Raw genomic sequence first — 16827 nt, 5'->3', positions numbered from 1 at the left:
GCAAGGAATCCGTGCCCTGGCCAGCATGGAGGAGGAGGAGGAGGAGGAGGAGGAGGAACTCTGGTGGCTCCATCACTGGAGGCTTTTAAGAAGACCGGACAGCCACTTGTCCAGAATGGCCGAGGGTCTCCTGCCTGAGCAGGGGGCTGGACTAGAGGACCTCCAAGGTCCCTTCAACTCTGTGACTCAGAGGAGGGGCAGGAGGGGCATGAAACCCATCCAGATGGCAGCCTGTATTGTTTTCCTCTGCCTTTTTTTTTCATTCTGGACTGTCAATCTCCCAGGAAATTGACATTGGGGCAAAGCTACAGGTGGTCCTTGACTTACAACACTTCATTTAGTGACCGTTCGAAGTTACAACAGGACTGAAGAAAGGGACCCTTTCTTTCACACTTACCAAAACGATCAGAATTCAGAGGCTTGGCAGTTGCCTCCTATTTATGACGGTCGCCATTTCCTCTGGGGCCAGGCAATCGCCTTTCCCCACCTTCTGAGAAGCCAGAGTCACTTAACGGCCGTCTGACTAATAACTCACTTAACAACTGTGGCAAGGAAGGCTGCAGAGTGGGGCATTTAACTAGCAACGGTCTCACTTAGCAGCAGAAATTGTGGCCTCCATTGTGGCCATAAGCCGAGGACTCCCTTCTCCTTGAAGGTTGGAGCCCTGGAGAAGGAAAGAGGGGGAGGAAGACTAGCCTTTCCCTCAGGAGGAAGGAAGGAAGGAGGCCCTGGGCCCCCCCAAGCCCCCTCCAGCTGCAGGGAGGAGGAGGAGGAGGAGGAGGAGGAAGCAGCCGCCATCCGCCTACCGGAGGGAGAGCGAAGCCGCTCGGTGGCTTCTGCGCTGGCTTTCGTTCAGCCCGGTCTCCAAGGAGATGGCGGGTGGACCGAAGGCAAAGCCTCACGCGGGAGGAAGCTTCAGTGCCCGGGCGCTCAGCTCCAGCAGGAACCGAGTCAGGGGGCTCCTCATCACGTTTCTGCAACAAGGGGGGGGGACACAGGTGCCCCCCTGTTTACGACTGTTCACTTAGGGACCGTTCAGTGTTACGGCAGCACCAGAAGAAGCGACCGATGGTGGCTTTTCAGCCGTTACGACCGTCGCAGTGAAGAACGCCTGGCGACTGAGTTGTGTTTGCGATGGCTGCAGTGTGCTGGGGCTGCGTGATCCCTTGCGACGGCCTCCTCAAGGGGAATCGCCTGACCCCACAGCCGTCATAAATAGGAGCCAGTTGCCCAATGTCCAAACTTTGTTCAGGTGTCCGTGGGGATGTTACGAGGGTCGTAAGTGTGAATCATGGCCATGGTCGCTATTTTCAGTGCCATTTTAATTTTGAATGGCTGCAACTAAATGAATGGTCGTAACTCAAGGACTTATCTGGTATCCTTTGCAACAAATTCCTTACGTGTCTCTGTAATCTCTCAATTGGATATCTTGAATATCCTCTTTTTTCCTCCTCCATCATCCAATCCACTTTTCTGGCTGTTTTTCTTTTTTCCCCCAAGGTATTTAAAGGCATTTGAATTATTCCTCTTCACGCTTTTCGTTTCCTTTTGTCTTTTTTCTCACCCTCTGTTTTTCCATTCCCCGTTCAGAAGAAAACGTTCAGCCTCTTAAACTTGCTTATCGTCCCTCCTGCCACGAGAGAGAGCCAGGCTGGTCTCTTCTCCTTTCTCACCTGGTGGGAATTTGAAGGCTTCGAAATAACCTCCAGGTCCCTGTGAAGCCATACGGCCCTTTTGATCTCTTCTTGGTCTCTTTTTCACCCATTTCCTATTTTTTTAGTTTTCCGTCATCAAATGAGTCTGTTTTGTGACATTTCCCATTTGCACAGGGGGTCAATTTGCAACTGGTCACTTAGCCAGCTGACTTATACTTATGACCGGTACTTATGACCCAGATTCAAAGATCTGGCGGCCGCCTCTCCTGTCGCCGTGTGGTCAGATTTGGGCCAGGGTCACGTGCCCGTGGTTTACATCTTTTTGCTGGAAAACAGCAGACAATGGATTTGCTTAACAACTTCAGGTTGGCTTAAGGACCATGGCGATTCACTTAATGACCATCACAAAATCAGATCAGACACCCGATGTCCCGCTTAACAGCCGGTGGGTCTTAGTTCCCTAATTCTGGGCTCAATTACAGTCATAAGTTGGGGGCTGCCTATATACTAAAATACAAGCAATGGAGGGATACTTTGCTAAAGATTCCAAATTGGGGCCACCCCATTACGACCTCAGTGCCCGGAACTGATTTAGAGCAGGGGGTCCATTTATTTCTCCCTTTCTTGATTCAATTTTTGCAGCCGTCCCTCTCACTCAGTGCCTGAAAATGATTTTTTCAGGTCAGGGAACTCAGGCAGGTGAGTAATAAGAGTTTCCCAGAAGCCTTGATGGGAGGAAGTGCTCCGGTGATAAAAATGGGCCACGTTCAAGAGAAGTCTTTTATTTACATTTATTTAGCTGTCGGAATCCCCCATGATTCAAGGGAACACAGTTTGAAAAACCTGGATTTAGACTAGATGGGGAATTGGTTTGGCTATCATGCCATGCGTGCCACCTCCCCAGCCTCCCCGATTGAAGTGCCCGTCGATCTGCCCTAAAATCCCTTTTTTATGTCACCGTCATCAGCATCGCTTCAAAATGAGGTGGGGGGAAAATCACTTAAATAAATAAATCTCAGCGTTTTGATCAAGGGGGCAACAAAAGATTCTCCCCTGGTACAGAGAGAAGAGAGTTGGAAGGGGCATAGAATAGAATGAGCTGGAAGGGTCCTTGGAGGTCTTCTAGTCCAGCCCCCTGCTCCAGACTCTATGCCATTCCAGACAAGTGACTGTCTAGTCTCCTCTTAAAAACCCTCCTGCGATGGAGCACCCAGGATTTCTGGAGGCAAGCAGTTCCCCTGGTTCATTGTTCTCACTGTCTGGAAGTTTCTCCTTCACTGCAGGTTGCTTCTCTCTTTGATTAGTTTCCAACCATTGTTTCTGAGCTGGAGGGGACCTTAGAGGTCTTCTATTCCAACCCCTGCAGGGATGGCCATGTAATCACGACCAAGCACTTGAGGGCAGGACAAGAGGTGAAGGATGGAAACTCAGCAAGGAGAGAAGCGACCTGGAACTCAGGAGGGATTTCCTGGCAGGGAGGACAATTAACCAGTGGAACTCCTTGCCTCCAGAGGTTGTGGGGGCTCCAACACTGGAGGCCTTTAAGAAGGGACTGGACAGCCATTGGCCCAGGATGGTCCCCCCCAACTTTGTCATCTCACCCGGTTCCTTTTACAGCCATCATACCTCTGTTCTCACATGCCGTGAAGTCTTCCTGGTTGCCCATCTTCCAGCCCTGGCATAGAAGCCCTGGAGGGGGTTGGCACCAGCCCTTCCGATGCCCTTTTTGTCTCCTGAGTATTATATGCCCCATTCTTCCTCTTGCAGCCTTGGCCCCCTGCCAGCCCCTGGAAAGGACCAGGAATCATGCGGGCAAAAATTGGGTAGTAAAAAGACTCGTTTTAGCACAATTTCAGGCCCTTTTGATGAAGGCTGCAGATCCCAAAGTCCTCCTTGTGCCATTCTGCCTCTTATTTGATTGTGGGGGGGATCTCTCTCTCTCTCTCTCTCTCTCTCTCTCTCTCTCTCTCTCTCTCTCACACACACACACACACACACACACACACACACACACAAACACACACAGACTGAGGCTTTGGCAGGAGGGAACATGTGCAGCGGTGGGTGGAGGGGGTGGGAGGGCTGGGCAGGGCGAGTGAATGGCCTTGATTAAGCCTGGCTCCTCTTCCCAGCTGCTCCTTTCCTGCATAATTGGCTTCCTTTGAGGGAGGAGAAAAGAGACCCCCTCACTGAGAAACAGGCCCTTTGCACGGAGGGTCTGTGGGGGAGGGGCAGAGCAGCCCCCCACCCCAAAGCCACTGCTGGGGTCTTGCAGGAATCCAGAAGCCCAGGGACTGCCCAGGCCTTCCATTGGAAAGGAATCGAGGAGAGATGCGGCCTAGGACTAAGGAGGAATTTCCCAAGAGTGGGAACAATTGGCCAGTGGAACTACTGGCCTCCAGAGGTTGCTCCATCATTGGAGGTTTCTCAGGAGAGACGTGTCTGGAATGGTCCGGGGTCTCCTGCTTGAGCAGGGGGCTGGACTAAAAGACCCCCAAGGTCCCACTCTGATGATGCCCTGCTTAAGGAGAGAGGAGATGGCCTCCCTATTTCACTTCTCCCCTGGAAGGTCTGCTGGATGGCACAGCCGATGTCCAGCTGCCTGGGAAAGATCTGGATGGCTGGGCCAGCCTCGGTTTCTCCCCCACACGGCCCCATCCACCCCTGCTCCTTGGGGAAGAGTTGCTGGCCGTGGCAAGAGGGGTGGGGGCGGGGTTGGCCCAGGGATGCTTGGCCCCCTCCCTGCTTCAGAGAGCCTCCCTGGGCATGCGAAGGACGGGCCCTGCCTTGGCTGCAGCCATTAGCACCCCGTGATGGAGATCCGAATGTAGCTTGGACAGAGGCCGCTGCACTGAGTCATTGTCAACACACACACACACACACACACAGTCTGTGGTCAAGATGATAATTGCAGGCGTTTATCTGAGCTCCCCCCCTCCCCCAAAGTCCTTTTGGCTTGCAAGGTCTTGCCAGGAGCCTGGCTTGAGTGGAGGAAGTGGCCCAGGGGCTTCATCAGGAATGTATCAGATGGAGAAGGAGGAGGAAGGGGGATAGGATAGCAAGTCTTTTGGGCAGCAGGGAGCATCTTTTTGTCCGGCTGTTCTCTGCACTGATACAAAGCCCCCCCCCCCTTTACAATCTGCTCCAGAAAGTCCCAGGGGTCTCCTGACCCTGGCTGGGTTTGAAGTTGCTTTGGGGGCATCCGCTCCTTCCAAAGGACGAAGCATCCCAATCCTATTTCCGTTTCCCTCCTCTCTGCAATGTTCACGTGGAAGGCATCTTTGTGGTTGAAGAAGACCGGAGCAGAATAATGGAACGACTCTCTTCATCTGGGAAATGCTCTTTCCATGCTGGTCTCCTGTTCCTTTCGTTTCCCTTTTCAGCACATTGAGAGAACCTCTTTGGGGGGTTATGGCAGCATTCGTCTAACCTCCGGGGGGGGGGGGGAATTCCCAAGTTAGAAGCTGTCGATGATTAGCCCCAAGGGCTGGGCATTGGGACTCAAAGAAAGGCCATCTTTACAGAAACAGAACAACAGAGCTGGAAGGGACCTTGGAGGTCTTCTAGTCCAGCCCGCTGCTCAAACACGAGAACCTATCTCATTTCAGACAGGTTGTTGTCCAATCTCTTCTTGAAAGCTTCCAGTGATGGGGGGGGGACCACCAGTTAATGGTTCCCACAGGAACTTCCTCCTTAGTTCCATGCTGCTTCTCTCCTCGATCACTTTCCACCCGTTGCTCCTTGTCCTGCCTTCAGGGGGGGGGGGCTCTTCTCTGTGGCAGCCCCTCAAATATTGGAAGATGCTACCATGCCACCCCTCGTCCTTCTCATTAAACTAGACACCCACAGTTCCTGCAACCGTCCTTTGTATCTTTTGAGCCTGCAGCTCCTTAATTATCTTTGTGGCTCTTTCTAGAGTTCCAACATCTTTTTTGTATCGTGGCAACCAGCACCGGATGCAGAATTCCAAGGGTGGAATAACTGAGGCATTATAAAACAGCACTAAAACTTCACGTGGTCTTGATTCTATCCCTCTGATAATGCAGCCCAGGATTGCGCTGGCATTTACGCTGGAGTTCTTGCTGCTGGTGCTGTCACTTGCATGCCAGCTGGGGGGTTCTGGGAGCCCCTCAAAAGGGCAGCCCCGTTTTATGAAGCTCCCTGTCCCCAAGAGGTGTTTGGGAATGGACAGAATATCTACGGGCATTCCAATGCAGAGGGATATCCGGACCTGGGGTTAAGGGGGGCGGATGCCCTTGATGTGTCCATAATCTTAAGTTTCTATGATTTATTTATGTCTTGAACACTCCCGGGGGAGGCTTTGTGGTGGAGCCTTCCAGGATTGCAGCTGCCAAGATTTCAGGGCTTTCTAAGCATGGCGATTTTAAGACTTGTGGACTTCAACTCCCAGAATTCCCCAGGCAGCCATGCGAACCCCAGAATTCTCACTGTCCACCTCTGGCCCTGCCCAGAACCCGGATGGTGCCTCGATTCTCAAGTGTTCGGGGGGGGGGGGAGCGCACTGGACCAGAAAGCAGAAGAGAGATTCACCCCATGCAGAGAGGCTGGAGCTGTGAGTGGGCAGCTTGCTCCGTTCAGAGGTCAAACACTGACTTACATGCCCCGGGTTGATGCGCAAGCAGGAAACCAATTCCCCCCCCCCCCGTCTTTGGGGTACAGTTGAGTCACAAAGTGCCTCTTGGGGGCAAAATAGAATTGGTTAGAGCGGGGTGTCCAAACTTGGGAACTTTAAGAGGTGAACTCCCAGAATTCCCCAGCTGTTCTGGGAGTTCAAGTCCACAGGTCTTAAAGTTCTCAAGTTTGGACCCACCCACCCCCGGGTTAGAGGAAGCCCCTTGTACCAGGCACGGGGTAGGGCTCCAGGCAATCTAAAAGTACTTGCAGGTGGGGGGAGCTTGCAAGAATGTGAACAAAGATGGATGCAGATTTTCATATCAATGAAAATTCATAGAGTATTATTAATAACAGTTATGAGATCTTATAATTGTGAATGTATATATGAGAAATAAAATTTAATAAAGAAAATTCATAAGAGTTTTGAATAGTGATTCCCTTAGCAGGCCCACAAGTGGGGGAAAGGGAACGTTGTAGGGAGCGGGAGGGCCGTGGGGGTCTAGGGTGGGATTGGGTCAGAGAGGGAGGGGCAGCCCTTTTTGGCCCTCTGTCTTCATGCTCAGCCTCAGTAGATCTGACTCTTCCTCCCTCCCCCCCCCATTCCCCCCCCCCACAGTGCTCAGCATTGGAGAAGGGGGCTTCTGGGAAGGAAGCGTGAAAGGACGGACTGGCTGGTTCCCGGCAGAATGCGTGGAGGAAGTGCAGATGCGGCAGTTCGATTCCCGACCAGGTAAGCCCCTTGCGGGGGGGGGAGGGAGACGGAAGAGAGGTGGCCAGAACTGGGGGTCCCATTGCAGGCCATCGGCTTCCCCTAGTCCCAAAGGCCCCGAGGAGGGAGGGGCTGAGGGCTCCGTTGCTTGATGGCCCTTGCCGTGCCTAGAAGGGCCAAGGTGGCGCAGTGGTTAGGGTGCAGCACTGCAGGCCACTTCAGCTGACTGTTATCTGCAGTTCAGCGGTTCTAATCTCACCAGCTCAAGGTTGACTCAGCCTTCCATCCTTCCGAGGTGGGTGAAATGAGGACCCAGACTGTGGGGGCAATATGCTGACTCTGTAAACCGCTTAGAGAGGGCTGAAAGCCCTATGAAGCGGTATATAAGTCTAAATGCTATTGCTATTGCTAAGGGCTGCTTTCATCAGGCGGTCTGCAGGCTACTGGACCTTGTGATGGTACCAGCTTCTTTATTCGCTGGCTGGGGAATTCTGGGACTTGAAGTCCAGACGTCTTCAAGTGGCCAAGGTTGAGAAACACTGCTCTAGGGGGTGATGTTCATTTCTGTTTCTTAGTGTTGTTCGAGGACATTTTTCGTGCTCATGTGGCCAGCATGACTACATGCCGAAGCTGATGCGCTTAGCCCTAGCAGCAGCCCTTGGACTTCTATGCTTCTTCGTAGTGTTTTACAGCCCTCTCTGAGAGGTTCATACAGGTTTAACATTGCTGGCTTCTTATTATAGTAATAACATCCTGTACGTTCCCCCTCCCCTCCCTTCATTTTTGTGAGAACTGGGTAGACTCTCCGAGATGCTTCCTGGGGTTGCGGTTCTCATCCAGACTCAGGTTTCTTTCATCTGGATATTGGCTTAGTTGCATCTAATCCTCCTGTCCGTCAAGGCCTGTAGGAGGAAGAGGGGCAGAAGCCGGAGTCAAAGGAGGGATCAGCCCAGAATCCCTGCGTAGTCACAAGGGACTAAGCCTCACCTACTCTGAATGCCTCTGGGTGTGATGTTCCCGTGGGTCGTCCATGAGGCCAGTGTGGAGAAAAGACACGGACACGATCCTTCTCAGGATGGAGCGACCAAGATTGGGGTCTGGAAGCCCCTTTTATTGAGATAGAACAAAGGCAGGAGGAGCAATAGCATGTGATTAAATACAGCCTGTAAAACTACAATTTCTAATCTACTGCTCAGGGAAGTTCTGTCTATATATGGTCAAATCCTGGAGTGGTTGGGTAAGGCACATCTACAGTGAACCTCAGGATGTTATGTTATTCACTATCAGGATATTAGGATGTTATGGAGTTTGTTTCCTCCTGTGTGGTTCAGCGTGGCTCTGCATGCCCTGTTATCCACTGGGCCATGGGTGACCCACACCTACACAAGGAATTATGTTACAACATCTGGGCCTCGCCTGGCTCCTAGCAGAGGCTCCCTTGGAGGATTTTTGTGCAGAGGCCTTTGGCAGTAGATCAGCTGAACTGGAGCTTAGACAAGTAGAAACCTACGAAACCAACCACAGAAAAAACTCAGTGATTTATTGAGTCTAACCTTCTTGGTTTCGTTTTTATTTATTTACTTATTTTAATTTATTATTTACCTCTTTTTGTTTGTTTGTTAATTTTTGTCAGGTGGTAGGCATGTGTTTATCCCATGCGTGTTTCGACTCAGTTCCTGGTGATTGACTTAGATACTTCCAAGCGCCCGCTCCTCTTTCTGTGAAGGGCTCCTTCCTGGAGTGACTTCTGGGCTTCCTCCTCCACACCTGGGCCTGGTCCTTTGCGCCTGACGGGCCATTCCTGCTGCGGGGAGGATGAGAGACAGAGCAGCCCTTCGGAAGAGGGGCGGTTGGGGGGTCCGAGGGAACTAATCAGAGCCGAGGTGGCGCAGTGGGTAGGGTGCAGTACTGCAGGCCACTTCAGCTGACTGCTATCTGCAGTTCAGCGGTTCAAATCTCACCGGCTCAGGGTTGACTCAGCCTTCCATCCTTCCGAGGTGGGTGAAACGAGGACCCAGACTGTGGGGGCGATATGCTGACTCTGTAAACCGCTTAGAGAGGGCTGAAAGCCCTATGAAGCGGTATATAAGTGTAACTGCTATTGCTATTGCTATTTATATCTCTATCTCTACCGATATCTATCTATCTATCTATCTATCTATCTATCTATCTATCTATCTATCTATCTATCTATCTATCTATCTATCTATCTATCTACCTACCTACCTACCTACCTACCTACCTACCTACCTACCTACCTACCTATACCTATCTCTCCCTCTCTTTTCTCTCTCTCTCTATATATATATCTATATATCTATATTAAAAAGAGCCGAGGTGGCGCAGTGGTTAAATGCAGCACTGCAGGCCACTTCAACTGACTGTTATCCGCAGTTCAGCGGTTCTAATCTCACCAGTTCAGGGTTGACTCAGCCTTCCATCCTTCCGAGGTGGGTGAAATGAGGACCCGGATTGTTGTTGGGGGCAATATGCTGACTCTCTGTAAACCGCTTAGAGAGGGCTGAAAGGCCTATGAAGCCGTATATAAGTCTAACTGCTATTGCTATTGCTAACTAGGGCCGAGTTGACAAAAGGACCAACAACCTTGGCAAGGGATGTGTGTAGATTGGTGGGGCTGAACTGGGCAGAAGGCTGGAGGAGGCCCCTGGACCTGAGGAGATCCCACAGAGGGGACCCGTGGCCACCTGTCGTGGTGAGCGTGGACCTCTGAAGCGTGGGCAGACGTGGGAGTGGGAAGAAGGGCGAAGACAATCCCACTAATGAGCTGGGAAGGCTGCAGATGTCCTCACCACTTCTGCCTTTGGCCAGCGAGGCTCCGGTTGCCGCCACCTCTCCCTTTCCCTCAAAACCGGGGACATATAATCGTTGAAGGCATCATGGGAAATTGTGGGTGTCAGTCTTTGACTAATTACTTCAAAGCATCCCTGATTATCCGCATTCTCGGAGCTCCGCGTGGCAATCAGAAGTGCCTTTTGAGAGAAGCTCTCCTGGCGGGGGAGTTTTGGTCGGAGGCAACCTCTCTCTCTCTCCCCGCCCAGAACCTCCGTGGCTGATGGAACCAGGGACCACTGGGACTCTTGCAGACCAGACCTTCCCTCTGTCCAGCTGTCCTTCGCAGAGTAAAGAGAGGACTTACTGGTCCTCTTCTCACCAGACTCTGGGATTTTAGATGGAGCAGGATGGGAACTCCCCTCCCTTCTACCCCTCAAATCCCAGCTTTATTGTCAGGACCAATTAACTGAAGGCCAAAGGACACGCAAGCTTGCATGTTCACCCCAAAAGGGGAGATTGGAGGAGAGAGAAATTTTAAAACAGATGCCACGGATTCAGTTCTGTGTGAATCTGGTGGGTGAGGGGGGGCCCTGTATAAATCTGGGGCCTCCAGGATATGTTCAAGCAGCCAAGATGGCGGCTGCCATGAGACTTGTGTTATGCACCCCACCATAAAAAACACAGAGAGCTTTGATCACAGCCATGCGCCTCCCCCCCCCCCCCGTGTGCCCTGCAGATGGAGGTAGCAGACAGAAAGCAAAGTTGCCTTGGGGGTGTTAGGAGAATAACAGACTTGGAAGGGGCCTTGGAGGTCTTCTAGTCCAGCCTTCAGATCAAGCGGGAGACTCTATAACATTCCAGGTAAATGGCTTCTTGAAAACCTCCATTGTTGGAGCACCCAGTATTTCTAGTGGGAACCTGTTCCGCTGGTTAATTGTTCTCACTGTCAGGAAGTTCTCCTTAATTCTCCTAATGGAATATAGAATCATAAACATGGAAGGGGGCTTGGAGGTCTTCTAGTCCAACCCCCTGCCTAGGCGGAGAATCTGTACCATTTCAGATAAATGGCTGTCCAGCCTCTTCTTCAAAGCCTCCAGTGATGGAGCCCCCCACAACCTCTGGAGGCAAAAACTCTTCCACTGGTTGATTGTCCTCCCTGTCAGGAAGTTTCTCCTCCGTTCTGAGTTGCTTCTCTCCTTGATTAGTTTCCGCCCATTGCTCCTCGTCCTGCCCTCGGGGGCTTTGGAGAAGAGGTTGGTTGCATCAGGTCACACACACCGCCCCCCGCTCCTGCTGGCTTGCTCTCCCCCATTGTGGCAGCCAAGGGTGGCTTCTAGCCAATCCTGGATTATCTGGAAGAGCGAAGCAGGACCCCACCAGCATAAGGAGGTTTTGGGGAGATTCTAGGCTAGACTGGGAAATGAAATAACATTCCTGAATACGGTGAAACCCTTTTGTGCAGTTGCTAAAAAGCCCCCCACCCCAGGAAGAGGCTGCATTCAAACTCTGAATTGTCAGGCTGTGGGAAGTCTCCCTTTTGGCCTGCTCAAGGCATCTCTGTCTTGGTTGCTCAGCCCAGACTTTCCAGGGCCCTGTTTCACACACACAAACACACACACACACACACACACACACACACACACACAAACACACAAACACAGACAGGCTTTGGTTCTGCATGAACCCTGCAGTCCCGAGTAGAGACCAAAACTCAGCCAAATTAAGATGGTTCTCTGTGGGTTGGACCAGGGACTAACTTCCTTCCCTTCAGTTCTTCTTTGTTACGTATTTCAGAAAAGAATAGCAACCTTGGAAAAGGAATGTCAAATAAAAAGAATAAAAGAAGGCGATATAATGGTAGAATAAAAAGAAACAAACCTGGGATGAGAATTGTCACGGAGGTTCATAACCGTTGAATATGATTTTGGCTGCTTATAAAGTTACGGCTCATTCAAAAGGAAGCCTAAGTGTCATTCTTCTTCAACGTTTTACCTAAAGGACTCTCTACTACTCTCTGCAATTCAGATTGGTAAACGACCATTACGGCTGGGTTACGGCTGCTGCTGGGAGAGGCAGCAAGTGAGGTCCTCCCCCTTCCAGCCCAAGGAGCTTTTCCCTCCCCGCTGGGGTGGGGGCAATTGGTGATTTAAACTTGAGCAGGCCCTGCATGCGGATGGCTTTGCCCAACAACTGCCCTGCAGCCACAAAGCAACGCAATCTCAACACATCCTCCTTCCGTTGTTGTTATAAGAGCGTAGAGCAACAGAGTTGGAAGGGATCTTGGAGGTCCAACTCTCTTCTCAAGCGGGACACTCTAGGCAAATGGCTGCCAGGTCTCTCTTTAAGAGCCTCCAGGGATGGAGCACCCACAAGAAATCCCCCGCTTGTTTTCATCCCTGCGGGAATCCATGGCCAGAGCAGGTTCTTCGGATGGGAAGGAGAAGCAGGCTCCCAAGGGCTGCAGGAGGCTCCCCCTGTCCCCCAAAGCCCCCAGGACCAGAAGCATCAGATGGGAATGGATGAAGGAGGGAAGCGCCTTGATCAAGAGATGGACGGAGGAGAAACTTCCTGGCAGTGAGAACGATTAATCAGTGGGACAGCTTGCCACCAGAGGTTGTGGGGGCTCCATCCCTGGAGGTGTTCAAGAAGAGATTGTCTGTAATGGCAGAGGGTCTCCTGCCTTGAGCGAGGGGCTGGAGTGGAAGACATCCCTTGCCATTCTCTTACTCTGTTTATTCATCCATCCATCCATCCATGGAACAATTTGACAGCAAAAAGCATGGATGCTCCATCACTGGAGGTTTTCAGGAAGAGGCCGGACGTTTGTCTGAAACGATGGAGGGTCTCCTGCTTGAGCAGAGAGAGGGACTAGAAGGTCTCTTAAATCCCTTCCGTTATTCTGTCATTCTGTGAAGGCCCCTGTGTAGGCAGGCACATCTGCCCAGATGTGTCAGTCTTTGGTGGGAGAAAAGCTATTGCCATGCGACTTGCCTCCTGCAGGCAGAACCAGAACCTCCTCCTGCCCCGTTTTGTTTACTTGCTCCCAACTCCTCTTTATCTGTGCTTGATTAGCAATGAACAGGTGCTGATTTTTTTATTTGATTTAAGTGCCCCCCAGACTTTTTACTCCCCTTGCAAAACAGGTTTCAACGGGGGGGGGGGGGAATGGCCAGACGTGTTTTATTTACCTGGGGGCTCAGGGTGTTTTGGCTGGCGTTGCTCCCTCCCTCCCTCCCTTTTAAGCATCTTGGTTTGAGTCCCTTCTTGTTTTGCTTCTATTAATGAAAACGGTACATCAGCCACATTGCGGCCAAGCCTGGAAAAAAAAGAGGGGGGGAGGGTTTGACAATGCATTTGAATCCCTTCGTTCCCCCCAAGCAGAGACCCAGCTGAGTGCTGAGCTTTTGGGATCCCTCCAGAGGAAGGGGCACCTGCCCTCTGAAGAGGAAGATTTGGGGGAGGTTCAGCTTCTCCTTATGCTCCCCGTGCCCCCCCCCCAGATGGGCATCTGTAGCAAACAGCAATTTTGGCCCACCAGTTTTGAGCTTTTGGGATCGGTGCCAGGACTGGACACAACTGGAGGATTACAGCAGGGTCTCTGAGCTGCCCCTGGAAACGTTGGTTGCCACCAAATCCAGCTGTTGGGCTCTTCATTGGTCAGTCTATGGGGTGGTGGACAGTTCCTAAATATAGTTGGTGGTTGGTTGGTTGGTTGATAGGTGTGTGTGAGACAGAAAGGGAGAAGATGGAGGGACAGGATGGATGGACGGATGGATGGAATGGATGGATGAATGGAAGGATGTAAAGACAGGACGGATGGATGGATGGACAGATGGATGGATGGACAGATGGATGGACGGATGGACAAATGGATGGATGGATGGATGGATAGATGGGATGGATAGATGGATGGATGGGATGGATAGATGGAATGAATGGATGGATGGACAGATGGATGACTGGATGGATGGATGGGATGGATAGATGGAATGAATGGATGGATGGACAGATGGATGACTGGATGGATGGATGGGATGGATAGATGGAATGAATGGATGGATGGACAGATGGATGACTGGATGGATGGATGGATGGATAGATGGATGGATGGATGGGATGAATGGATGGATGGATGGACAGATGGATGACTGGATGGACGGATGGGTTGGATGGATGGATGGACAGATGGATGGGATGGATGGATGGATGGGATGGATCTCTGTAGGAGACCCCCTTTCCCAGGCCTTCCTCCTTGGGGCTGGAGAACAGACCTCCTCCTGCACCTTCCAGGGCAGCTCCCTGTCCTCTGCCTGCAGACCGAGCCCTGGGGAGCTTTGCAGGCCTTGAGGCTGACCTGACCTGGGAGTTTTAACGTGTGAATGCTGAGCCCCAGAGGAATCGGGTCCTTTGGGGTTTACGCTGTCGGATGACGGAGAAAGTGGAGCTCTTTGCCGGCTGCTGCACTGTTTGTGATGAAAAGGCGGTTCTTGAAAAACGAGGCATTTAATCAGGGTGAGCCCCTGGGGGGGGGAGGGAGAGCAGCCCTCCTGGGAAAGAAGATAGGAAGCTGGGTGTTAATTGAGGCTTCCCAATGGCCCCTTTTCCCTCTTGTTGACTCCCCCCATTGGTTAAGTCTACAGTTGGAGTTCATCTTGGCCTGGAGCTGGTCCCATTCCTGGTTTGTTTGCTGGGCCAGGACCTTCCTCCCTTCTGCTCAGCCCCCCTCGCCTGTCCCTTCCTCTCCAGAGGGACTCCTCTGCCTCCTTCTCTCCTCCTCCTCCTCCTCCTCCTCTCCCCTTCTCCCATCCATCAGCCCCGATGCCTCCTGCTTCCTGCTTGACAGCCCCATTAAGTGCCATCTCACAGGGGCTATATTTAGAAACCAGGAGAAGGATGAGCCTCCTGGCTGTGGACAGGCCATCAATCCTGGTCCCATCGCAGAATAACGTCCTCTTCTCTGGACTTGAGCGAGATCTACCGGAGGGTTTTCAAACAAGGCGCTTTGAGAGAAGCCCCTGGGAAGGGAGGGGCAGCAAGGGGTGAAGGTTTGTTGAACCCCAAAGGTCAATTCCGCCCCTTGCCCCCCAGCCCTACAGCGTTTGGGTTCGACAACCTCCAGATAGCTTGGTGTTTCCACTTCCAGCTTCTTCCACCACCAGCAGGACCTGGTGGATCCTCTGACGCTTGGGTAGCCTTCTCTTCTTCTCTTGTTCCAGCATGTGGGGATGGAAGGTCCCCTCAAAGGAACTGCTGGTCTAAGGGGCTTCTCCTGGCGCCAGGAACCTCTCAGCTGTGGTCTTCATAAGAGGTCATTGAGAAGAGCCTGCCCCAGGGGGGTGGGATGGATCCTTGGGGGATTCCCAAAAGGGTTTGCATGCTGGGGAAGGAATGTGGGCGCCTGTGTGAGGAGGCAGCTGAGGCCCCCTCCTGTTGCTCCTGAAGGAGCTTAAGAGCCACGTGCCTCTGTCCTGGGGGGCTGGCAAAGCCCCCGCCCCCAACTCGGCCTCCTTTCAGGCTTCCTTCCCACTGACCTGATTCCTGGGCCATCGCTGGCTGCCTGGCTGTTCTCCTAAATCGTCCTTCACTGCCATTCCAGGGGCAGTCCACAAATCAATTACAAACATTAGGAAGATCATTAAAAACTCTGCAGAATACAGCACAATATGCAACAGTCAAAACGGCCATAAATCCAGCCTAAAAGGCCGTAAACCGACCGTAAAGAGCTCTGGGCATTGGGAGCCCCAGTGCGGCTTGGCCAGGACAGCTGCCGTTGGCCTCCGGCTCCCTTGGCTTGGAAGGGAAGGCGCGTGGGGGAGCTCGGAGACCCCACTGGGTTGGGGGCTGGCCGGACTTTCCTAGTGGAGTTGCATGCGGTGATGCTCTGAGCCGGAGCTCACCAAGACGTTTGCGGTTGAGGGAGAACGCGGAGCACCAAGGAGCTAAGCAAAGCTTGGCCTGAATCAGGGGTGCCTGCCAGCTCTATTCTGATTGATTGATTGATTGGGAATCAGGACAGTGTCAACACGGCTGGAGACCTTCCAGGCTTGGCCAGGTTCTTCAGCTTGGATGGCCCAGGAGAGAGAGCCCCGGGGGTTCCATCATCAGAGGCCTCCTGGGCACCCTGCTTGGCCTGAAGACTCTCTTGACTAGAAGCCGGGAGTCTCTCTCAGCAGCTCCCCAAGGCTTGTGGAGGGACTGCCCGTCAAAGTTCCCGGCAAATTGTATTCCTCAGGATGACAGAAAGGTAATTATTACAGATGTGGGCAGTAATCATATTTCACAAACTTAATTCCAATTAAACGTGCTCGGAAGACCAACCTACTGACAAGAGGCAATGAAGACATCTGAGTGGTGGGCAGCCGTCAACGGTCAAGGGAGAAGCGGCGGAGGAGACCGGGAGGCCTTGGGGAAAGATCTTCAGGGGCCGTCAGGGGCCCAGACCTCGTGCCAGCCACAGTATCCCCTGTGACCCTCGACGGAAGCAAGATTGGGCTTCCGGAGCAGCAGGGAGAGGAAGAGCGTTGATGCTTCTGAAGGGGGTTGTTGGAGGAGACTCCTGAGCAGGCCAAGGATGCCAAGGAATGGATCATTGACTCCACCCAGAGGTCTCACTTAAGGCGCCCGGCATCCAAACCCTTTCTCCTCCCTGGCCGAAGGTCAGACATTGGGGAGGCTGGAAGGGAAGAGAAGAAGGGAAGAGCGGCCTCAGGGTGGATGGACTCTGCCAGGGAGATGGCGAGGACTTTGGGAGAAAGCCTGGCAGGAGGGCACAAAGGGTCCTTTGAAGGCGCATAATCGGGTCATTTCTCAAATTGAAGAAAAGTTCATTTACGTCCTGTTCGTATCCAGGACAGGGTAAGTGGGAGCCGTCCTTGAGATGCTCCGGACTTCTGCTTCTCCTCCTTCCTCGAAGCCCCAGCAATGGGGGCAGGACCCACGGGGCTTGCCTGACACAAGGTGCCAGCCCAGGCTGCTCTGGCCTGGCTCTGCAGACATTTCCTGCCAGCGGGGCTGGGTGTGCCAAGCAGGCAGGCT

General features: G+C 52.5%; 1 protein-coding gene across 1 annotated transcript in view; it reads left to right on the top strand.

The window, feature by feature from the left end:
* SHANK3 (SH3 and multiple ankyrin repeat domains 3) overlaps nt 1-16827 on the top strand; it is a 204897-nt gene that overhangs the window by 108102 nt on the left and 79968 nt on the right. Inside the window, exon 12 of the mRNA XM_032221683.1 lies at nt 6907-7020. Coding sequence (XP_032077574.1) covers nt 6907-7020 — 114 coding nt within the window. The remainder of the gene's footprint in view (nt 1-6906; nt 7021-16827) is intronic.

This window comes from Thamnophis elegans, chromosome 7, assembly GCF_009769535.1.
Source record: "Thamnophis elegans isolate rThaEle1 chromosome 7, rThaEle1.pri, whole genome shotgun sequence".
In the NCBI taxonomy this organism is placed as follows: domain Eukaryota; kingdom Metazoa; phylum Chordata; class Lepidosauria; order Squamata; family Colubridae; genus Thamnophis; species Thamnophis elegans.
Note: the sequence above shows the minus strand (reverse complement) of the source record. Positions and strands in the feature narration are given on the sequence as shown.